The sequence below is a fragment of the Dreissena polymorpha genome, chromosome 9 (assembly GCF_020536995.1).
Source record: "Dreissena polymorpha isolate Duluth1 chromosome 9, UMN_Dpol_1.0, whole genome shotgun sequence".
Taxonomy (NCBI): domain Eukaryota; kingdom Metazoa; phylum Mollusca; class Bivalvia; order Myida; family Dreissenidae; genus Dreissena; species Dreissena polymorpha.
The window spans coordinates 59,957,671-59,983,652 of NC_068363.1; the positions used below are offsets into that span (position 1 = coordinate 59,957,671).

The following is a 25,982-nucleotide window of genomic DNA, read 5'->3' on the forward strand; positions in this document are numbered from 1 at the left end:
ACTTAAAATATGCATATTATTGATAAATCTATGTTAAAGTTTTCGTACTACCCCAAATATTTCCTATATCCTTTGACATATTGCTTTTATATTTTGCATACTTGTTTACCAACATGACCCCAACCTATAAACAAGAGCAGACCACTGTATAGAGCATTTTACATAATTATGGCCCCTTTTACACTTAGATAATTGAACATTTTGCTTAAATTGCCATAACTTCTTTATGATCACATTTTATTATTACTTTGACAAAACAACACTTAACCTTAATACCACAATGGTTTCCACCCAAACAATACCCTACGCCCCTACCCAGAATCCCCCCCACCTCCCCACCCCCAATATTTTTTTTAAACATCTAATAAATAATCCCACCCTACATTATACCCCCCTCTCACCCCCACCCCCCCCTACCCCCCCAAAATATTTTTTTTTTAAACATCATTTAATAAATTACCCCACCCCACATTATACCCCCCTCTCACCCCCCCTACCCCCCACAATTTTTGTTTTCTCCTTTTTTAGTTTTGAAAGATCGTCTGATAAATGACCCCACCCCCACATTATACCCCCTCTCACCCCCCCCCCCAAAAAAAAAATAAAATAATTTGCTTCCTTTTTTTATTTTTGAAAGATCGTCTTATAAATTATTGCATATGAACAATTTCCCCATGATGGCTTACGTTATAATGTCAAGCACTCGAATAGTCGAGCACGCTGTCCTCTGACAGCTCTTGTTATAAACCCCGCCAGGATAATGGCAGAGGAGCATTTAGTGTTATTTCTGTCTGCATGTGTGCTTGCTTGTTTGTAAGGTCATTTTGTGTCTGACTAATAAATTTGTTGCTTATTATGGGATTTTCAAAATAAAGCTGCTTAAATGATCATTATACCAAGACAACATGTTGCCAACAACAGCCATGTATATAGTGTATGAACATGTTTGGGTTCCGCTCATACCTATATCATGCATTATGGGATTTCAAAATATATTGGCACAAATAATAATTATATTAAAAGGAAGTGTTGCCTGCAAAACCAGGTAGCTTGCATCTAGGTCAAGGTCACAATGAACACTTGAACTTTTTGCATGCTCCTTATCTCATATGTTTATACTGCTAGTACATGTTTGTGTTCGGCAAATGACCTTGGCAACCATTTTTACTATGACAGTGTTCCGGCACGCACGATCGGGTTCCCGTCTTACAGATCTGGTTACCATCGTGGGCAATAAGTGGCACCTGGGTGCGCTGGTGAAGCTGTTTGAGGAGCACATCAACCAGGAATGGTTTGAACCCTGGGACAACCTCAACTGGATGGTCAACAATCTGTGAGTTTCAAGTTGTATATCAAACAAGATTTTTTAATGTTTATGTATTTATTAAATTACATGGATGGTTTTTCTTAGCATACTTTGAAATCCAGTTATTTTACAACATTAAATATACTTAACAACTTAAGATAATTTTGGCAGTATTTTGGCATTGTACATTAGATTCATAAATACTCCTTGTATATTTAATGTTATAAAATATTATTTAACACTTTACCATTCAGATATGCACTTTTATACATTTCAATAGATTCAAGTTTAAATGACTTCATTTTCAATCTTAAGATACTGATCAGCAGCAAACAGCATAAAACCTGAACAGTCTGTGAGTAACTGGCAGGCTGTTTTGTTTTAATGCTGGTTGAATATAGCTATTTTCACTTCGCTTCTGAGGGGGAAAGGTTAACAGTTGTATTTATAATAATTCACACTCATTGAAGATGTTGGGGTATATTGGATTGCTGATGTTTGTTTCTCTGTAGACCACTTTTCATTTCTGATTTCCTTTAAAATTAAAATCCTATGGTTTTCACCAGACAATCAGCTTTACAATGTTAAAATCACACAAAATAATCTTCATTTGGCCTTTTTATCCGTTTCATTTCTTGATGTACTCATTTTTAAGCCCCTGATAGGGTGGCATATAGCAGTTGAACTGTCCGTCAGTCCGTCTGTCCGTCCGTCAGTCTGTGCGTCCGTCCGAAAACTGTAACATTGGCAATAACTTTTGCAATATTGAAGATAGCAACTTTATATTTGGCATGCATGTGTATCTAATAAAGCTGCACATTTTGAGTGGTGAAAGGTCAAGGTCATCCTTCAAGGTCAAAGCCATAAAATACAATCCAAGGGAAGTAATAAGATTTAAAAGGGAGATAATTTCTAAACCTGCCAAATGATATATTGAAATTTTATTTCAAAGCGGCACAATAGGAGGCATTGTGTTTCTGACAAACACATCTCTCGTTCAGTTGTAACCCAATCATCCCCAAACTTGATAAAGATCACTATTAGAGCCTCTTTCTGAGAATATTTGGCGTAATGCGTGTGCATAAAATGTCATCCCAGAATAGCCTGTGCAGTCTGCACAGACATATCAGGGACAACACTTTCCGCTTTTATGGAATTTTCCGTTTAAATGAGGTCTCTTATAATTGATAATCTACTTTAGGCATAAAGTGTCTTCCCTGGTTAGCCTGTGCAGACTGCACAGGCTATTCAGGAATGACATTTTACGCACACAAATGATAAGCTCCATTTTCCCAGAGGAAGGCATATATATTATTTTCCATTAACAGCATCCCTCGTCTGTTAGACGTGGTCTTAGGGGCTGCCGTGTCATTTCCAAGGATTGTCGCATGTCTGGCAAACTGTTTTCTCAAAATATCCACGACTTTTGGCAAAGCTTTTGTGGATAAAAAGGTATGTTTGTGAGCAAAAAGCTTTTATATTTTTGAAATTTTAGTCATGGAATAAATTCCAAATAAATGAATATTTAACGTTAAAATAACAACACAAGGTTGAATCTCATCAATATCATCAATAGATTTCCAAAGATACTACTTTAAATAATAAGTGGGCAGTGTGACTACATTAGATATGTGACAAAACTTGGTTACCGTGTTAACACTTGTATTCCTTGTGTTAATTCCAATTTGTTTTGGTTCACACATTTAATAACAACTTGAAATGATATTCAAGGTTATAATTAGTGTACTGAATGTTTCAGATCAAGCCCCGATTCATAGATGTCCTGATGATGGAAGAAGACCACATAGGTAGGCTCTCTGTTGAATTGTACTGCAATTTACCAACCATACCTTGTTTGGTCCTTCTTGTGTTTTCAACTCCTCACATAATGTAGCTGCAGTTGCACAAGGACATTATAAACATGATATTACATAATTGGGCCATGCTCTGTGAAAAAGGGGGTTTAATGCATTTGTGTAAAGTGCCTTTCCAGATTAGCCTGTGCAGTCCGCACTGGCTACCATTGACAACACTTTCCGATTTTATGATATTTTTTGTTTAAGGATAGTCTTATTCTTAGCAAAAATCCAGTTTAGGCGGAAAGTGTCATCCCTGATTCGCCTGTGCAGACTGCACAGGCTAATCTGGGACGACACTTTATGCACATGAATTAAACCCCATTTTTAAAAAGCACAGTCCAATTATTTCAGGGTAAGACACCTGATATTCTCTGTTACAGATCCTAAAAGCAGCTTTACCTCCAACTCCACCCCTTTTACCACATGTGTGGTGCCAGTCTATGCAAAGGGAGTGCTCAGTGCCTTTAACACGGTAACTACTGTCTACATTCGTACTTTGCGATTGTTATGCCTCCAAAGGAGGGCATACATGAACATTATCAATACATGTATTCATTGTGACATTGTGAATGACATTCTGTTGATCAGGCATGTTTGATATTAAAGGTGACATTGTGAATACGATTCTGTAGATCAGGCATGTTTGATATTGAAGGTGACATTGTGAATAAGAGTCTGTTGATCAGGCATGTTTGATATTGAAGGTGAGATTGTGAATAAAATTATGTTGATCAAGCATGTTTGATATTACAAGTGACATTTTAAAATAAATTCTGTCTATTAGGCATGTTAGATATTAAAGGTGACGTTGTGAATCAGACTCCATCGATCAGGCAAGTTTGATAAAGGAGGTGAAATTCGTAATCGGAATCTGTTATGATCAAGTATGTTTGATATTAAAGTTGATATTCTTTGACTTTTTCAAGGAGGAAGACAGAAAACAGCTTTCCCAGTTCCTTCGAGAAGCTCTATTCTGCCTAGCAGCCTACCAGGCCCCTAAGGATAGCCTACGCATTGCATTCACAGAGCTCTGGTAGGAATGCCAGTGTTTTGTTTGCAATATTGTTCACATTGCTGAGTCTTGTCCAATAACATTCAGAAATAGTAGCAACAATTGTACTCGGGTTACATTTTCTATTTGTGGCTTTTAAACTAAAAATTATATGGGCATCATCATTTGATAATTGGATTTGAGCTATATGCTGCGGGCGATGCTTTAGACCAGAATACACATTGGCACAGTCCGGTCAGGAGCTTTCCTGTTAATTTATGAGGCCATAAAACTTTGCCTGACTTTACAGCAGACTACGAAGCTCCAAACCTGACTGCGCAATTTTTCTGGCTGGTCTTGAGTAATGAGGGGGGCATATGACACATGACAACGCTCATATACTGGTGGTCACTTTGCTTAAACCCCTTTGCATAAAACACTTATAGAATTTTTTAAAATTTTTACATTGACAATTTGGTTGACTTTCTGTAAGAGATGAATTAAAGATTCTGATGTAAGTAAATGTAAGTTAATAAGAACATAAATATGTATATAAATATGTCTTGTGTATTTGCAGCCAGGAGGCCAATAACCATGATCTGTTGCTGACTGTCCTCTGGGAAGGAGTGGTGCATGCGTCTCCCTTGGTCAGATCTACAGCTGCACGGCTCTTTGATGTAATTGGATGGTTTGCTTTTTATGAAATGAAAATAATAAGGTGTTAAAAACAACTCTAACCATAAATATTTAAAGGTCAACAGATGCTTGGGTAAATAACTGTTTATTGCCATGGGCCAAAATATTACGGTTTCAACACCACTCATCACCCAAATATTCCCTAGGCACTCATTTTCATGGTGGTTGTAAGTTTTGAATTATTTGTACCTCTGCACATTTTTGTCTTACAAGGTATTCTATTATTTTATGTCTGTTAGTTTGTGTTAATGATTCAAAAGGAATGTTTTCTTTACTGGTTGCACCAATGATCACTTGATACTAATTCCTGCAGTCTGGACTGGAGCTTCTCACTACATATGGCATTAGACCCATTTCACAGAATGCTGCGCAAATTATGAATATCTTTATGTATGTTTTTTTACTGTATTTTAATCAGTATTCTGCAGCTATTGTTTGAACAATATCTTTGATTGTAACAGGAGGGTCTAGTTCGAGCAAAAGCTTGTGCACTTTAAGTTTGATTTTAAGAAACATTATAAATGGAAATCATAGGCACAGTAATTTCATATTTATCATTTAATTTTATTCATTCAAGAGCTGATTTGATAGAAAATGGAAAAAAACCGTTTTGTTTTTCTCTTTCAATAAAGACAGATAACAGTTACACTAACAAAAAAATACAATTTTTAGAAACCTCTTATGGGAATGTTATATACGAACTATCAAAAAGTGAAGCAACATAATTATTATAAACGAATTTATGTACTTACTGAATAGAAATAAATGATCTTGATATTGTCAGTTTTATTGTCAGAAAATACTTATACTTAAAAATTAAGCCCGGAACGATCTTCATTTTGGAAAGGCCTCTATTATTATCCCCCGCCATAGATGGAGGGACATTTTTTTGGCATTGTCCGTTCGTCCTTCCGTTCCTCCTCCTGACCCCTATCTTGGAAGTGCTTTGGCGGATTTCATTGAAGTATATATAGATAAGAGGATGATGCACGCCAAATGTCATTGTACACCATCTGTTAATAAAGGAGTTATGGCCCTTCGTATCTTGAAAAAATTCTTTTTAATATAGCACTTTTGTGTTCGCTGCCATATCTTGGAAGTGGTTTGGCGGATTTCAATCAAACTTGGCATGAGTATATATATTGATAAGAGAATGATGCACATCAAATGGCATTGTACACCATCTGTTAATAACAGAGTTATGGCCCTTTGTATCTTGAAAAAGCCAGAGCCATGAAACTTGCCATAGATTTTCTCAATCATCTGGGGGTGCTTCACATTCAACATCCATAATCCTAGGGGCTTATGTTAAGGTCACACATTGAGGTAAAAAATTCGATGAATTATTCATTATTTAGTTATTCCTTTACTATGCACAAATGTATTCTGTAATGACTTTCCACAATAGTTCTTCATTATCTAGCTGATTGTCAAATATAAGATTCAGGTTGCTAGGGTCATGGTAAGAATCACACACACAAAGATCAAAATCACACATTTTGATTACATATGCCTTATTTGGTAAGGATTCTACCATACTAAAGTTCTACACCCATTCATAAACACAATTTATTTGGCGGGAGATATCAATTCAACGAATTTGCTTGTTTTCAGAGGTTTCTACAAATTTAAAAAATATAAAAAATGACAAAAGTCATGGTTCAGCTGGAAAGTAGCTGCAAAGTAGCCTTTGAAGTTATACCAAAGCACATTTATAACACATTTATGTTCATGGGAAGTGGTGTAGTATGTTGGTAATACTAATTTACCTTCATGATTACAAGTTCTTGTTGTATCATATGTTTATACTTTGGCAAAGCAGTATTGTGACATGACTTCTTGTACTGAATTTTCTGATTATTCTAGCGATATTTGTCTGTAAATGTATAATGGATTGGTAAATGAAGTGTATTTACAAAAAATACTTGGGGATGTCTCTAGGAGCTATCATTGGCATACAGATCCTGGTCACATTATTTGCATCAATCATAATTTGAGCCGCATATGTGTTTCTGCAGATAGTCATGCATAGCGTGAACGAATCTCTTGCCTCTACCCGATGTGTTCCGGCCCTGGTTACCCTAGGCAGTGACCCAGATATGTAAGTGTGGACCAATTGAAACTTGTTTTGGGAAAACGGGGCTTCATGTATCATGTGCGTTGTGTCATCCCATATAAGCCTGTGCAGTTCGCACATGCTCTTCAAGGACTACACATTCCAACTAAACTGGAATTTTGCGAAGAAAAGAATTTAACTTCTTTTTAACACAACATACCATATAATCGGAAAGTGTCTTCCCTGATTAGCCCTTGAAGACTTCACTCTCTTAAATGAGCAATACTGTAAATAAGAACCGTTTTCCCTCCATCACAGTTATTTAGAGAGATGGCTTCTAAGAATTCTAAGTGTGCATCAGGCAACACATTAAACCTGCATAGTTTCTTATGATTCCTTAACTAGTAATTTGCAATATGCTATTTCAGCTGTGACATGTAATATATGACAATATTAAACCTTTTTGGTCAATTATATTTTTCAGATCTGTTCGTGTTGCTACTATTCCAGCCTTGGGCACAATTATTGAAACTGTCACTACCAGAGATGTAAGCTTTTTTAAACTCTTCACAATAATCTTTCAAAAACATATCATGACAATTTTAACCATGCCATCTAGCACTGTTGCTGGACTAGAAATCCAAGGGTCGCATAATTTATCCCTGGCCCAGCCATATAACTTGTGTGGGATTGTTCATAAAATCATGTCTATGAACATTCTCCCCCCAACTCTGATTAAGCTGGGCATTGTGGTGTCAGTTTCTGTCATAAAAAATGTGCACTTACTACTTGTAAACTTGCTAAATCAGCTTAAGGTTTAGATGGTTAGCTGATCTCTGTTTATTTTTTATCTCTGTTTATTCTTGAAATATGGAAAAAAATATAAATACTGTTTCCAGGGTCAAGCCATTAAAGGTATGACTCACTTGAATTAAACTAGCAACACTTTTAAGGAATTCTAGAATACAAAATAACTGAAATTTTCATTACAAAGCTTTGTGTCTATGGTCCCCAATAATATAATGCCACAAGAAGTGATTTGATTTGATAACGGACTTAATTGGCACAACAATGTGACCTTATAATGGAATAAATAGGCACACAACCTGACCTGATAATAATTGAACTTTCCACAAAGATGTGACCTCTTAAAGACTAAATTGTTACAAAAAGTTAACTGATAATATATCTAATTGCCACACAGATGTGACCTTATTATTGATTTAATTTTCATAAAAAGTGGCCATGATAATAAATGAAATTCCCACAAAGGATTGACCTGATTATAGAATCAATTTCCCAAAATACCTGACCTGAAAATAGAGTAAATTTTCATAAAGAGCAAAAGAGACAATATACGAAAAGGGCACACATAGGAGGACTGACAATATATTAAATGCCAGAAAGAGCTGACCTGACAATTGACTACATTGCCACACAGAGCCGACCTGACAATAGACTTCATTGTCGCAAAGAGCTGACCTGACAATAGACTACATTGCCACACAGAGCTGACCTGACAATAGACTACATTGCCACACAGAGCTGACCTGACTATTTACTACATTGCCACACAGAGCTGACCTGACAATTGACTACATTGCCACACAGAGCTGACCTCGCAATAGACTGCATTGCCTCACAGAGCTGACCTGACAATAGACTACAATGCCACACAGAGCTGACCTGACAATTGACTACATTGGCACACAGAGCTGACCTGACAATAGACTAAATTGTCACACAGAGCTGACCTGACATTAGACAAAATTGCCACACAGAGCTGACCTGACAATAGACTACATTGCCACACAGAGATGACCTGACAATAGACTACATAGCTACAAAAAGCTGACCTGACAATAGACTACATTGCCGCAAATAGCTGAACTGACAATAGACTACATTGTCACACAGAGCTGACCTGACAATAGACTACATTGCCACAAAAAGCTGACCTGACAATAGACTACGTAGCCACGAAAAGCTGAAGTGACAATAGACTTCATTGCCACAAAGAGCCAACCTGACAATAGAGTACATTGCCACAAAGAGCTGACCTGACAATATACTAAATTGCAACAAAAAGCAGACCTGACAATATACTAAATTGCAACAAAAAGCAGACCTGACAATATACTAAATTGCAACGAAGAGTAGACTTGATAATATACTAAATTGCCTAAACATATTGACCTGATAATTGACTAAAATTTACCACAAAGAAATGACCTAACAAAAAAAGAAAATTCCACAAAGAACCACTAGGTTGTAACATGATAATAGATCAATTGTAACAAAAAGTGGACTGATTATTAACTAAATTGCCACAAAGAAGTGACCTGATATACCGCCGCTCCATGGCAGATCCTGGAGAAGGTTTACATGCAGCTACAGTCGTTCCTTGATGATCCGGCCTATAGAGAGGAGCATGCTCTCCACCTTGAACTTGTCGCCACCTTCACACGTGTCGGGCCAAACGCTGAACAGAAATTCAGAGATGAATGTAAGTATCTATATATGTATACATGATGTAATTTGAGTATCTATAATGTACATGTATTTATTATTATACCCCCATTACCATTTTTAGTGGGGGCTATATAGGAGTCACTGTGGCCAAACCAGTGAGCGTGCTTGATTATATGTATGGGTTATTGAACAGATATTCATACACCTACAACATACATAACCTTCTCATCTTGAGAATATTTTACAAAGTACAATTTCGCTTCTTAATCGTGTATATAAGTACAACAAGAAGAGAGAAATAAATAAAATAGATGACATCTGTCATCTTCGCTAGCATCTTCTACAGCGTTTCTGCTATAATCGACATCATTTAAAGTACATATCTGCCTACTACGGCATCTTTTTTTTCGACGGGGTCAGTTTGGACGCCTGTAACATGTTCATGAAAGAACTCAACTCAAAGGGCGGATATTTGGCTTGCGTATCCCCAAGGGATAAAAGCGTATGTATATAAAACGAAATCCAGTCATTTATTTCAAACTTGAGATATTTTGAACAAAAATCAGTCATTTTCAATGATATTTCTGAAACTGTCACTTTTAACGCGTTCACATTTCTTTAAAAACGAGTCCAAAATTACCTGGTGGCGTTCTCAGTCAATGGACAATACGTTCGTAGCAATGATTTTGGCCTCACTTGCGTGATAAAATTATACCGACCGAATTTATAACCTACCTGTTGTTCGCGGTCGAGTCCAACTGTCTGTCTTCGACGGCACAGTATGTCTTCGACGTGACGCGTAATGCGGTGTGCTCTTTCGCGAATGTATGCCGTCGGCGGTGTGCTCTTTCGCGAATGTATATCAAAGAGAGTTATACACTTTATGATGTAAGTCGCGTGATGCACCTTTATGAAAATGGAGAATGTTTGTGTTCAGGAAATTCTTAAACATACTTATCGTCAATATTTGGAAGACATTAAGTGGTTTCGTTGGTTCTATACTGACTACTGATTAAAGTAATGTGAAATAAAAGAACGTTTTAGGTGTCCCGGCGGAAAAGTCTCGCTTTGAAGTCATATGTCCCGACTTGTTTATGGAATGTACAGATTTGGACCTGAACAAAATATAGAATGTACGATATAGCTAAAAAGTTTAAACATACTTTAGCTTGATTGCATTTTACGTACTTACTGCCTGTTTTCAATGTTTCCTGGGACCTAAATCAGTATTTGGTGTCTATGGAGGAGGTCCAAAGAACTTTTCCACAGTGGGGATCGAACCCGTGACCTCCTGGTCACTAGAAAGACACTATATCCACTATGCCATTTTATTTCGTTATTGTGCAATTCTGTTTACCACATTAATCATTAAAGCGGGTGTGCACGATTTTTATATGTGTTGAATTATTGTAAAATATTGATAAAAATATGTTACAATAACACACAATAGGCAAGAAAATTATACATTGATGATGAATTTCTTTAAGTGACAGTATGCGCATTTTTAGCTCATCTATTTTTTGAAAAAAAATTATGAGCTATTGTCATCACCTTGGCGTCGGCGTCGGCGTTGGCGTTGGCGTTGGCGTTGGCGTCGGCGTCCGGTTAAGTTTTGCGTTTAGGTCCACTTTTCTCAGAAAGTATCAATGCTATTGCATTCAAACTTGGTACACTTACTTACTATCATGAGGGGACTGGGCAGGCAAAGTTAGATAACTCTGGCGTGCATTTTGACACAATTATGTGCCCTTTTTATACTTAAAAAATTGAAAATTTTGGTTAAGTTTTGCGTTTAGTTCCACTTTTCTCAGTGAGTATCAATGCTATTGCATTCAAACTTGGTACACTTACTTACTATCATGAGGGGACTGGGCAGGCAAAGTTAGATAACTCTGGCATGCATTTTGACAGAATTATGTGCCCTTTTTATACTTAGAAAATTGACAATTTTGGTTAAGTTTTGTGTTTAGGTCCATTTTATTCCTTAAGCATCAAAGCTATTGCTTTCATACTTGCAACACTTACTAACTATCATAAGGGGACTGTGCAGGCAAAGTAATGTAACTCTGACTGGCATTTTGACAGAATTATGTGCCCTTTTTATACTTAGAAAATTGAAAATTTGATTAAGTTTTGTGTTTAGGTCCACTTTATTCCTACAGTATCAAAGCTATTGCTTTCATACTTGCAAGATTTATGAACTATCATAAGGGGACGGTGCAGGCAAAGTTATGTAGCTCTGACTGGCATTTGGACGGAATTATGGGCCCTTTATACTTAGAAAATTTAAAATTTGGTTAAGATTTATGTTTTGGTCCACTTTACCCCTAAAGTATCATAGATATTGCTTTCATACTTGGAACACTCACAAACTATCATAAGGGTACAGTAAAAGGACAAGTTGCATAACTCTGGTTGTCATTGTTATGGAATTATGGCCCTTTTTTGACTTAGTAACTTTTAATATATGGTTAAATTTTGTGTTTCGATCCACTCGAAGTATCAAGGCTATTGCTTTCAAACTTCAAATACTTACATGCTATCATGAGGTTACTGTACCTGGCAACTTGAATTTTACTTTGACCTTTGAATGACCTTGACTCTCAAGGTCAAATTATTAAATTTTGCTAAAATTGCCATAACTTCTTTATTTATGATTAGATTTGATTGATACTTTGATGAAACTACTCTTACCTGACATACCACAATAGACTTCACCCAAACCATCCCCCGTGCCCTCCCCCCCTCCCCCTCCCCCCCCCTATTTTTTTTTTTTTTTTTTTTTTTTAAGATCATCTCACAAATGACCACCACACCCTCACACTATACCCCCCCCCCACTCCCCCCCCACCCCCCCCCCCAATTTTTTTTTTTTGATTTTTTTTTTTTTTTTTTTTTTTTTTTAAGATCATCTCACAAATTATCACCACACCCTCACACTATAAACCCCCCCCCCATTTTTTTTTTAAAACGGTTATGTTTGAAATACCGTCCAACCATCGCACCCAAAACCCCCCCCCCCCCCCCCCGATTTTTTTTTTTTTTTTTCGCTTTTTTGGAAGATAATGTAATAAATGTCCACAACCCCACACTATACACCCTTCTTCACTCCACTCCTCCCTCCTTTGTGATTGAAAATGAGAGTCCCTTCACCTTTAAAAAGAAAATAGATGAGCGGTCTGCACCCGCAAGGCGGTGCTCTTGTTCACTGTTGAATTGAGCTGAAATAAATTAACAGGTCAAAAGAGTTAGTTAAAATGTGGTAACTGACCAATTATCTACATCTCATCTTGCTACCAGTTGTTTATAAAAAAATAAATATAATATTCGATATTGTACATGACTGCCACAGTCCTCTAAGCCGAAATGATCCGTAAAACAAAATTGTGTCTTTGTGTCGTATGTACGAATCTGCACTAAAACTAAATTTAGATTCACATCGTACATCGAATAATTTCTGTCGTCAGTTGTCAAAACGAAAGAACGGTTGTTATTCAAATACATTTGTTTCTCTTTCAGGGATATTGTTTTAGTTGTTGATGCTGAATTCACAAATATAAGTGTATATGAAGTGAAAACACTAAAAATAAACAACGGTTGCGATAGAAACCTATTAACATAGCATATACTGTTAGATGCGCATAATATCACTTTAAAATGCAGCAACGACAAATTAGCGCCCCGAGACGATTGTGACGAAGATATTTCGTACATATTTTCCTACAATAACCGAAGCATTATTTTTTATATTAGGATCGGAGTTAGTGTTCGTGTGTAGTATGAATAGATATCGTTGCAGGTAATTAAAATGATCACTTAAACTAAATTTAGATTCACATCGTACATGCATGATATATATGCTGGCGAATTCGACTTTACATACATTTTCGATTTCAGAATTAAATATCTGGCTTATTTCGCATTTTTCGACACATGTTCTTCTTAACTTTTATTTTAATTTATATTGAAATATATGTATAATAAGTTTTTTTCACACATTTTATATAAATTCATAAATATTTGACAAAATCGTGCATACCCGCTATGAATGCGATGTATGAATGAATAAAACATTTTATAGAATTTTTGTTCTCAATCTCATTAAATAACCATTTAACAATTTAAAAGGTTTATACTCCTTATATAAAATATCATTAAAATTAATAGTAACATAATCAAATCGCTCGCCTTTGCTTGAACAAAATGACACCAACTTTGATTATGACCCAACGGTGATAAATACATTTAAGCCAGATATCAACGAAATAATCGAAAATAATGATAATTATATGTAGTACATAATTCAAATAATTAAAATATTGGTTACAACTGAAATTGTGCTGTATATTAGATTGATGACGCTATTTTAATTTTAATAATAGTCATCCAAAACAATATTAAGAAATGACATGCTAACGTCAATGACAACTTTAATCCACTACTTATAAGAATACAATTACAACGATATGCACTTCCATTTTCTGTTCTTCCATCCCATTATCAAAATTTATTATCATCGCCATAGGCGGAGGGATATTGTATTGGCGTTGTCCGTCCATCCGTCCATCTTTCCGTCCGTCTTTCCGTCCGTCCGGCACTTTTGTGTCCGGAGCCATATCTTGGAAGTACTTTGTCGGATTTCATTGAAACTTGGTATGAGTATATATATGGATAAGAGGATGATGCACGCCAAATGACATTGTACACCATCTGTTAATAATGGAGTTATGGCCCTTTGTATCTTGAAAAAATGATTTTTTTTAGTGTCAAATATAACACTTTTGTGTCCAGAAGCATATTGGCGGGGGATATCAATTGAACGAATTTGCTTGTTTTAAACCCCGTTTGTATTGAATGTCAATCATTCGACCAAAAACACGATTAATGAAATCGAATGCCTGGTTGTTGAAGCTATATTTTAAATTTCTATGGAAGTTTCCAATTATGAACCACACACGCACATGCCAAAATACGTTTTGTATTCTTTCGATGTTTCAAATAATATTTAACTGTTAAATAGAACACCAGCTCTAAAATTTTGACCCTAAATCTAGAGGTTCTAGCTTAAACCGGTGAGTTGTGTAATATAAATTATGTCACACGAGATACGTCATAAATTGCGTAAGCAATTGAATGAACATACAAGAACGGAAATTTGATTCGGTAATAAGTTAAAGCAAATGAACAAATAAGGAAGATATGCTAAATACCCGATAACACACGGCAAAGCTTGACTGGATGTCTATAATATGGCCCTAACAGCATAATGACCTTTGTGCCAAAGGCCCTTGGACTGTTATGTTGGCAGTGGGCATAATAAAGAGATTTGGCCAAACTATGTTGTGTGTTATTTTCGTACTTTCTTATAGCAATAATACAAAAAATTTCTTTTCTAAAATTTTATTTTATTCGATGAAAAATTTAATGAAAAAAACAACAACAATTTTTATGCACAGTTTCTGTTTCTTTATGATTTCTTCTCACTTTTAATTTTAACTTCATTAAACATTTTGATTTCAGCTATATTGTATTTTTCTCTTCATTTTGACTTCCCTTTGAGTGCACTTGTATTCTGTAAGGTCTCAGTCTATATTTGATTTTTATTTAGAAACAAGATAATCCCCAATGTATAGTATTTTTATGGGTGGAAATTCTATCCTCTATGTTACCCGAACAGTTTCTTGGTGTATATGGACACCAATACCGGTGTTAGTTCATATCGGTCTAGTTTTATTTGATTGTGTATTCAACAAAGATTACAAGCATGTATGTCTTATGGTTTCCACAGGCAGATCTTGGTCTTTGTTTGAATCGATATCAGATACACTTTCCCAAGAATGTATGATTAAACTCAAATCTCATATTGTTTATATTGACCGTCAAATGGAAAAAGGAAAATAATAATATAATTTCGAGAAATATTCCTGATTTGTGTTTTGGCATTCGAATGTCCTAGATAATGTGTGTCAAAGCACTTTCTGTTTCCCAATTGTCTGAGCAAACTTTATTACCATAGAGACCAATTGCGTTAGCATATTGTTATAAATTACTTATATATAGAGAGACTCAATGTGATTGAGTTTTGCCATATTTGCGAAGACTAGGGATGAAAAATCATTGATATGAAATGCTGACAGCAAGAATTGTTGGCAATTATTTGGCGCAATCCAATGTTCAATTGAATAGAAAGATGACTGCTCAGTTGTGTCAATGGAAGATTAACATCTAAAAGTAAACTCGTAGGCCCTACAAGTCTGAACATTATTTATTTAACTTTACTTTTGACTGTAATGGCTGTTTTAAATTAAATTATGCTTGCCTCAAATTGAACAAGAAATACCGCCCTAGCGAATAGGGTATGTGGTATCTCTAAAATTGTTACCGATCCATATCATAGACGTAGAAACGTGTTATCTACGTCTCTGTCTATATTAAGGATCTTGGCGTCTTAAATGAAATCAGCAAAAAACATTTGTCTATAGGTTTTGAATTCACCTTAATCCAGGAAGACAGTTAGTTGTAAATTCACTTAAGTTTTGTTTCATAAAGAAAAACACACACACGAGTATATTTGCGCACAGTCTGTTTACTTTTTCTTGGAATTATTAAATACTTTACATTGTCAGTGCAGAAATATGGATTTTAAACATAATAATTTAATTTAAAGGCATGAATCTTATTTTGTTAAAACTCATTTTATAGACACTGTAATTGAAAACTTGATTGGCACAGTAAACGGATTTAAGCCATTTTCAAAGTTCGTCAATAAATATGTTATAAATGAATAAATTTAAAAATTTGAACATAAGAGCGCCAGTTAACAAGACGAGAATTTTAGACAGACAAAAATAATTTGTTTATCCCCACCTTGGCCCAATCTACAAACCTTTTGCTTAATCACTCGGCCTTCAAGGCTTTTATGTTAACTCATGCATTATATACTTTATATAAGCAATCATCGCATTGTCACAAAATATAACGAAGCATTACAGAAATACTCAAACTGATTAATCCTTTCACGTTTATAAAGCATATAATCTCATAAATTTCTTATTATGATTACTCGAAAATAAAACAAGTATTTTAAATATGTGTCTACTTCATAATTGTTATTTTACTGACTGATGTTGAGTTAAATTTTACTTTGAATGTGTGTCATTTTGACTATCTGTGAAAAAGTCGCGTTAATCATCTTGCACAGCTTGGGTTTAGTTTGTTGATAATGTAGTTGGAAACTTGGAATATACCCTTTATAAACTGATTATAATGCTACAATTATGCTACCTTGTTTACACTAAACGAAGTTTTATCTGCACACATAATGATGACCAGTATACCACTTTGGATTTACCACGATAACATTTTGTGTCCATCAGCTCCAACACTTATATGTGAAGATAAGCAGAAGAACGACCATTTGAGGATAAGTCACAATAAATGCATTTTGTTTGCAAGACGCCTTTATGCAGTCCGATCCTCTTCATGTTATATACTTGCGAAGATGTTGCCAGACTTAGATATTTAACAGCTTAATCGGAGCACCACTTTTGTTCCCTAAAAAAGCTATAATTTGCTCTATCACTTCAGCTTATATAGACTTTCTATGACATTGAATGGTAGACTTGGACTCTAGTTCCCTTTCTGAATGTTTGTTGGCCTTTATTAGAGCAATTTTAGTTGCAAAGTTTTAGAAAGCAGTGTGCTGTAAGTGACTTAACATATTTATTTCTTTTCCGACTATGCCCAAAATCTTACGAGTATTTTTATTTACTCACCAAATATATAACTAGATAAGCACTAAAATATGTTTTGTTTTTAAATGCGACATGACACAAAACCAAAACTTACTATTTAAACAAGTATGTATGATCTTAGTAAACACTTTTCAAAATAGAAACAATTTGAATATGAAATTGAATGCAAGTTTAAAAGAAGTGGTACCACAATGATCTCTCAATTAAACTTCATTCGTAAATGTGATTGCTTACTAGTACTACATTCATTAAAAAATTGCATAAATAAAGTACTAATTATCTCCGTATACCATCGATATCTTAGTATAACCATTTTCATATGGATTGTTATCATGTTTTCTTCATAAATTAAAAGCAAACACAAATTTGTATCACTGGTCTCTATTGGGAGCATTTATTGGTTTGTATATAAACAATATGGTACACGTTTCCGTGTAAGAATGGTTTGCCATAAACCAAAATATATGTCATCATCATTTAATGTGACAGCATCTTTCCTCGTATAAACCAAGAACAATAAACTAGATTTGGCTTACATTTGGGGATTGGTATGACCAGTAATCATTTTACGAATGCCGACTAGACGAGTGATCCCGATTCTGATAAATGTAATCTTCCTTTTCAGAATTTAGAATGTAATCTTTAAGTGATTGCAAGTGTGAAAAGTTCATGCAACACTAATTGTAGTAACATTAACAAATTCCTGTTATACGACTCAGGTGACATTATCATATTTAAGACAATAATGGAAACAAAACCAGATCAAATAAAATGTCACTTCTTTTTGCTCACCTGAGCACAATATGTTCATGGCTTGTGTGATCTCCTGTTTTCTGTCGTCTGTCGTCCGTCCGTCGTGCATCGTCAAAAGTAACCTTTTGAGACAACATTTATCTCATAATCTTCATGAAACTTCGTCAGAATATTTGTCCCAAATATATCTCGCACGAGTTCGGAACTAAGTCACGTGGGTCAAAATCTAGCTAACAATGTTAATTAAAAGAAAAAGCTCGGTCAATCTAGAAGTAACATTGTTTGCATTATCATCATGAAATAAGCTACCACTTCTCCCAGTGATTTCCCAGCATAGTTGGAAAATGATTCTGCTCCAATTGAAATAAACATGACCACGAGGATGGCGGGGCTTTTTTATATATATTAGTAATACCATGTAAGAACTTTAGAGGTCATCTTTATTCATGATGGTCAAAAGTTACTGATGACATTTGTCCGCAAAATATATCTGATGAGTTTTCAATACGCTATGGTTTGTTTAAAAACATGTGCGCAAGGTGGCGGGGATTATGGCTACAGTGAAACCTTGTTGGTTCTCGAGTAGTCACATTGTTTGCCCAATGGTCATGCAACTTGGTCAGAACATCAGGTAAGTTGACAAACAGTGGGCTTCTAAACCAAGTTGACGAGTGACGTCTGGCAAACCTTCAATGTAAAGACTTCGCCCACTGGTTGGCAAAATATAGTATTATCATATAAGAGCATATAGAAAGTGTTGACAAAAGAATATTGGATATTCACAATAAATTGATATCTAATTGGTTTGTGAATGAGACATTTTTTACGATTATGTCATTATGATCAGATAATGTTTATGCAATTACTAACTAATAATATGGGGTTATAAACCACAGGTGGCACTGTCAGACGAATATATGGTTATTTGAAACAATTTATGTTTTTATAATTGTGAAGTAATGTTAAGGAGTAATTTAAAGCAAAAATAATTAAGTGTCACTTTAATAATATAAAGTATTTTATCAATCAAAAGTCATAAATCAAAACCGATAATCAGAAACTATATAATATACCGATTTTAGTGTGTTTAATTAAGGTTTTAAGAAAATATATTTGTCGCTTAATCGCACACAATACATAAATAAATAAACGCTGCTCTCTTTTAGTTAATGTACTGTTAAGCAATTTTAAGAGTCAATACACAAACTATATCAATAGACAATTCAAAATAACCCTACAGATAAACAATAATTAACATTCATCTTGCAAATGCTACTTAACAAAGAACGATGCAATAGAAGAAAACCTGAACGTCTGGCATTCTTCTTCAAAGTGAATTAAGGTAAAATATATTTTTTTAAAATTGATTATTTAAACTAGCTGTGATAGTCCGTCGGTTTCGTCTGTGTTAAGACACGTCTCTTGGTGGTATGTTTCGCCTCTTTCATTGTTTGCTAACCGACCAGATCTTGTTTTTGAAGAAACCAAGGCGGTTGCTCTCCGGATACATGTTGGTCTTAAAGATTTAAAAATAAACTTGACGTCCGTGCGAAACCTTTCGCAGAAAACGTAAAATATCATACATGTATGACTTATAAAAATGTAAGTAATAATTGATAAAATATGTTTCACAACAATATACGTTTCATACGGTAGATCGATAATTGCTTATAATTCACAAATCGTAAGGAAATGTCAGCAATCTTACAAAGCGATGACAACTGAACGATGAAACACACTATCACACTATTAGGGGCGATATAATGTCTCTGAATTTGTCCGACAGCTCGTTAACATACGTACATAGGTATACATTGATAGAAGGATCTTCACCAGGTTTGACAAGCCCGTTTGTCCAGAAAAATGTAGATTCAGGCTTATCAGCATTACCGAAATAAATAACATAATTGCATTGCCTCTTTCGCGCGTGCACATTTTGTATATAATAGTTGGCTGTTTGCTAGCGATTGCAGTCTCAATAGCAACAGTCACCATAATCCACTCCTTCTCTTGTACTATGAGGTAATACACAAAACTATACACTTTGCAGATTAAGTTCGACATGACCAGTATCTGTTCGCCGAGGTTGTACTCGTCATTGTACAATTTCTTAAGCCAATCGTTCCCGCATTCAACATATAGTTTGATCAAATCCATGAAGCAGACGAACGGCATGTATCCACACGTGGAACAAATACTGTCACTGTACCTTCGCATTAAGACGATGTTTAGACAGTTGCCAACTGTTCCGAATATGAGAAAATAAGGGAACACAATACTGTAGAAATAGTGCATACATTTCTCCACTGGTAATGGTTGTAGGTTGAATTGTGTGTCATAATTCGTGTATAAATCTTTGGTTTCTGATTCTCTGATGTTAAAATCCAAAAATAGAGATCACAAAATATAAAACACACATGCATGTACACAAACACACACAATAGCTACTTTAATGCTTGCAGATTATTTTAAACGCAAAGTTCCTTCTCTGGAAAACTCGGTACCTATATTTGACGAAATTTTGGATAGATACTGGGAAGATGCATATTTAAAAATTAAATAGAGCGGTCATACATTAAATATACAATTGTAAGCATTTATTTGATTTTAAATAGAAAGTTGTTGCAATATTTATTCGGATAATATTTTCTTACTAAAATCGCTTACAAGACTTTTATTGCTATCGAATAAATAACAATGATTAATTATTGTTCTGAAAAAAAGCCATGCTGTTTGTATATGATCAAAATATCTTTAGTCTGCGAAACGTTCTTTTCGAAAGAACGTGTATATTTTGATGAGATTTTTATGAATTGTTTGTAATATGTTAACCAGAATATGTATTTTTTCGAGACTCCGTTTTGATCATAAAACACATTTATATGAAACAACTTTAAAATAAAATATCATGCTACTTTTGCAAAAGTGTTTTTTCATTTCCAAAAAAAGTCCATTATTTGTATGTCATAAATACCTTGTATATTTTCTATACTTATGATTCCGTTTCCATGAACAATCATGCCTACGTAAACACTATCCCGTTAGCCGTTAGTGCAATAGCAAAAGCACCTGTCTGCTGTTACCGAGTTGTGGATTATTAATTCCAGCAATGCCCCTTTCATACACTGTATGTTTCCTTGACAACAGAAAGACCAGCCTTTATACCTGCCAATGTTCTGAACAATGATCTTATGACCACAGAATCTGCTTTGTATACGCGTAACTTGATGAAACTTCTCATCAATTGGATAAATCGTTCTCAGTGGATTGTTAGGCCCAGGCAATTGTCGCATCCAACAACTCATTTCCATATAACACTATAATGTTGTTACTCAAATGTGTGTTCCTATGTCATTTGGTTTGGTTGTCATTTATTGTTAGCTCATCTATTTTTTGAAAAAAAATTATGAGCTATTGTCATCACCTTGGCGTCCGCGTCGGCGTCGGCGTCTGCGTCGGCGTCGGCGTCGGCGTCCGGTTAAGTTTTGCGTTTAGGTCCACTTTTCTCAGAAAGTATCAATGCTATTGCATTCAAACTTGGTACACTTACTTACTATCATGAGGGGACTGGACAGGCAAAGTTAGATAACTCTGGCGTGCATTTTGACTGAATTATGTGCCCTTTTTATACTTAGAAAATTGACAATTTTGGTTAAGTTTTGCGTTTAGGTCCACTTTTTTCAGAAAGTATCAATGCTATTGCATTCAAACTTGGTACACTTACTTACTATCATGAGGGGACTGGGCAGGCAAAGTTAGATAACTCTGGCATGCATTTTGACAGAATTATGTGCCCTTTTTATACTTAAAAAATTGAAAATTTTGGTTAAGTTTTGTGTTTAGGTCCATTTTATTCCTTAAGTATCAAAGCTATTGCTTTCATACTTGAAACACTTACTAACTATCATAATGGGCCTGTGCAGGCAAAGTAATGTAACTCTGACTGGCATTTTGACAGAATTATGTGCCCTTTTTATACTTAGAAAATTCAAAATTTGGTTATGTTTTGTCTTTAGGTCCACTTTATTCCTACAGTATCAAAGCTATTGCTTTCATACTTGCAACCATTATTGACTATCATTAGGGGACTGTGCAGGCAAAGTTATGTAACTCTGACTGGCATTTGGACGGAATTATGGGCCCTTTATACTTAGAAAATTGAAAGTTTGGTTAAGTTTTGTGTTTTGGTCCACTTTACCCCTAAAGTATTATAGATATTGCTTTCATACTTGGAACACTCGCAAACTATCATAAGGGTACAGTAAAAGGACAAGTTGCATAACTCTGGATGTCATTTTTACGGAATTATGGCCCTTTTTTGACTTAGTAACTTTGAATATATGGTTAAATTTTGTGTTTCGATCCACTTTACTTCTTAAGTATCAAGGCTATTGCTTTCAAACTTCAAATACTTTCATGCTATCATGAGGTTACTGTACCTGGCAAGTTGAATTTTACCTTGACCTTTGAATGACCTTGACTCTCAAGGTCAAATTATAAAATTTTGCTAAAATTGCCATAACTTCTTTGTTTATGATTAGATTTGATTGATACTTTGACAAAACTACTCTTACCTGACATACCATAATAGACTCCACCCAAACCATCGCCCGTGCCCCCCCCTCCCCCCCCCCCCATTTTTTTTTTACGGTTAAAAAACTAAACTATTTATTTTGATTATTTTATGTTTGAAATACCGTCCAACCATCGCACCCAAGAAACACCCCCCCCCACCCCCCCCACCCCCCCCCCTCCCCCCACCCCCCACCCGAATCCCCCCCCCCTAAATTTTTTTTTTTTTTTTTTTTAAGATCATCTCACAAATTACCACCACACCCTCACACTATACCCCCCCCCCCCCACCTCACCCCCCCCCCCCAATTTATGTTTTTTGAAACGGTTACAAAACACAAATATTTATTTTTATTATTTTATGTTTGAAATACCGTCCAACCATCGCACCCAAGAATCCCCCCCCCACCCACCCCCCACCCCCCCCCACCCCCCCCCCTCCCCGATTTTTTTTTTCCTTTTTTTCGCATTTTTGGAAGATAATGTAATAAATGTCCACACCCCCACACAATGCACCCCTCTTCTATCCACCCCTCCCTCCTTTGTGATTGAAAATGATAGTCCCTTCACCTTTAAAAAGAAAATAGATGAGCGGTCTGCACCCGCAAGGCGGTGCTCTTGTTTACTTTGATTTGGAGAAGCGATAAAATATTAAAATATTTTATGAGGCTATTACAGTATTTCTAAGTGTGTTTGCTAGCTCAAAAAAGTTTACATGTACTTGTATTTCACGAAACTATCCGTCTTCAAAACAATCACCTAGTCTAATTGATGAAGATCAATTTTAGAAAACTTCATATCATGAAAAACATGTTTATTCAATTCAAAAAGAGCTTTCAAAGGGTAAGTTTTTAACAGTAAATTAACGTAATGCATGTTAAGAATTGTGTGTGATTTACAATTGAATTTGTCAATAATCGCAAAAAAAGATACCTAGTCAGAGTTTTGGAGGACTTTTACAAAATTAGCTCATATGCATTCGATTGTTTATTATATATTTAATGATCACGACTCCCCTCCCCCCCCCCCACACACACATTTGGCAGGGGATTGGTGTTTTATTAACTAATTGGATTATTGCAGGTTATTTTTATTAGTTTTTAGTCGTATTGTTTATTGGAACTAAAATGACCTGCCCGCTTATCATTAAAATTATTTTATTAAACACATTTTTAGCTCGACTATTATATATGAAATATATATAGTGGAGCTATCCTGCTAACCCCGTCGTCGGCGTTGACGTTCCCGTGCAAATGTTAAAAGTTTGCGTACTACCCCAAATATTTCCAATGTCCCTTGACATATTGTTTTCATATTTTGCATACTTGTTAACCATCATGACCCCAACCTATAAACAAGAGCAGACAACTGTATCAAGCATTTTGACAGAATTATGGCCCCTTTATACTTAGAATATGCATATTATTGATAAATCTATGTTATAGTTTGCGTACTACCCCAAATATTTCCTGTGTCCCTTGACATATTGCTTTCATATTTTGCATACTTGTTAACCATCATGACCCCAACCTATTAACAAGAGCAGACAACTGTTTCAAGCATTTTGACAGAATTATGGCCCCTTTTATACTTAGAATATGCATATTATTGATATATCTATGTTAAAGTTTGCGTACTACCCTAAATATTTTCTGTGTCCCTTGACATATTGCTTTCATATTTTGCATACTTGTTTACTAACATGACCCCAACCTATAAACAAGAGCAGACAACTGTTTCAAGCATTTTGACAGAATTATGGCCCCTTTTGTACTTAGAATATGCATATTATTGATAAATCTATGTTAAAGTTTGCGTACTACCCTAAATATTTTCTGTGTCCCTTGACATATTGCTTTCATATTTTGCATACTTGTTTACTAACATGACCCCAACCTATAAACAAGAGCAGACAACTGTTTCAAGCATTTTGACAGAATTATGGCCCCTTTTGTACTTAGAATATGCATATTATTGATACATCTATGGTAAAGTTTGACAAAACAACACTTACCTGACAAACCACAATGCACCCCACTCAAACCATCCCCCACGCCCCCCACCCCCCAAAAAAAAAACAACATTTTTTTCTTATTTTTGAAAGATTATCTATTAAATGTTCACACACCCACATTATACCCCTTTCTCCCCCCACCCCCCTAACCCCCTAAAAATTTTTTTTTTCTTATTTTTGAAAGATCATCTATTAAATGATCACACGCCCACATTATACCCCCCCATCCTTGATGGCTTACGTTATACTGTCTAGCACTCGAATAGTCGAGCGCGCTGTCCTCTGACAGCTCTTGTTCTTTTATTTTTCAGTTTTATTTTAAATAAAAAGTAGAAACAAGCAATTGTATGAATTGTCTACAACCTTGTTAGTTTGCTAAAATTTATCGCAAATATTTAAATGATTATTCTTCACAAATTAGATTAGCAGTCTGTTGAGAGAGCAATACATATTGGAAAACTGTCTAGTTCCCAAGTCTGTCGTCAGTCCACGCTGAAACATTGCTTTTATGATAGGAACATTTATTTAATTATCATGACAGCGTTCACAGAAATTGGTGGAAATAATAACTCAACATAGGCTCCTTTCACCGTATTGTCCCTCTCCACGGGCGAATCCAGACATTGGTCATGAACGTAAATCTATGGTCATTCTCCCCTTACCTCTAATCGAAGTGAGGAAGTTATACTGGCATAACATATTGACTTAATACTGGTACATCAATTAAACCATGAAACCTGTCCATTGTGATATTTCTGAAATGCTATTGAAGATGGCGAGAAATACAACAAAACTGACAAACAAATAGTTAATCGTTACTTTATACGGGAAAGAGGGTTTTGTTTTGGGAGTGACCTTTGGTAGATTATTATGAAAATTGGTTAAAAAAAAATAAGAAAATATATATGTATAATAATTATAAATGATATCGATGTATTTGCGGGAACTATTATTGTTTTTTTTCTCAGTTATTGTTGGATTACTGACGTTGCATTTTTAGGTCGAAATTACTTTTCGCCATCGTGTGATTACTGTCCATTAACTCCATTTGGTCGTGAACCAGCGCTTAGTTGGCGTTTGACGACACGAAACATTGGTTTCATCATATACGCTCTGCTTAACTGGTATTCTTGACTGTCAGTGATTGTTTTATGGTTATATATGGAAATTGGGATTACCTAATCATATACTTTACCTCATTTACAGATTTTCTACATTTTTTACTCTAAAATATGTATACAACTTTAAGTTATTTAAAAATTAAAGTGAATTTGCATATAAAAGGAAATATACAAAACTAAAAATCCTTCTAGATCAAGAAGAATTTTACTAGTGATTGAAGTGTCTGCCCAAAGACTTGGTCTGCCGTTAATTGGTAACACTGATAGAAAGTTGTATCGATGAATAAACCTATTGTCTGCAAGTACGATTGCATCAATAAAGTCTGCTATTTAAGAAAAGTCGAATTGAGTAAATATGAGATATAGAGCGAATATTAAGACGATTTAC

At 35.2% G+C, this 25,982-nt stretch overlaps 1 protein-coding gene across 5 annotated transcripts in view; it reads left to right on the forward strand.

Moving 5' to 3' along the window:
* Window positions 1-25,982, forward strand: part of LOC127844273 (RAB11-binding protein RELCH homolog) — a 68,451-nt gene that overhangs the window by 38,206 nt on the left and 4,263 nt on the right. For all 5 annotated transcript variants that reach the window (XM_052374358.1, XM_052374359.1, XM_052374361.1 and 2 more), the window contains 9 exons: window positions 1,177-1,333; window positions 2,635-2,758; window positions 3,066-3,114; window positions 3,546-3,637; window positions 4,092-4,198; window positions 4,734-4,833; window positions 6,871-6,953; window positions 7,393-7,456; window positions 9,276-9,414. In XM_052374358.1, coding sequence (XP_052230318.1) covers window positions 1,177-1,333; window positions 2,635-2,758; window positions 3,066-3,114; window positions 3,546-3,637; window positions 4,092-4,198; window positions 4,734-4,833; window positions 6,871-6,953; window positions 7,393-7,456; window positions 9,276-9,414 — 915 coding nt within the window. The remainder of the gene's footprint in view (window positions 1-1,176; window positions 1,334-2,634; window positions 2,759-3,065; window positions 3,115-3,545; window positions 3,638-4,091; window positions 4,199-4,733; window positions 4,834-6,870; window positions 6,954-7,392; window positions 7,457-9,275; window positions 9,415-25,982) is intronic.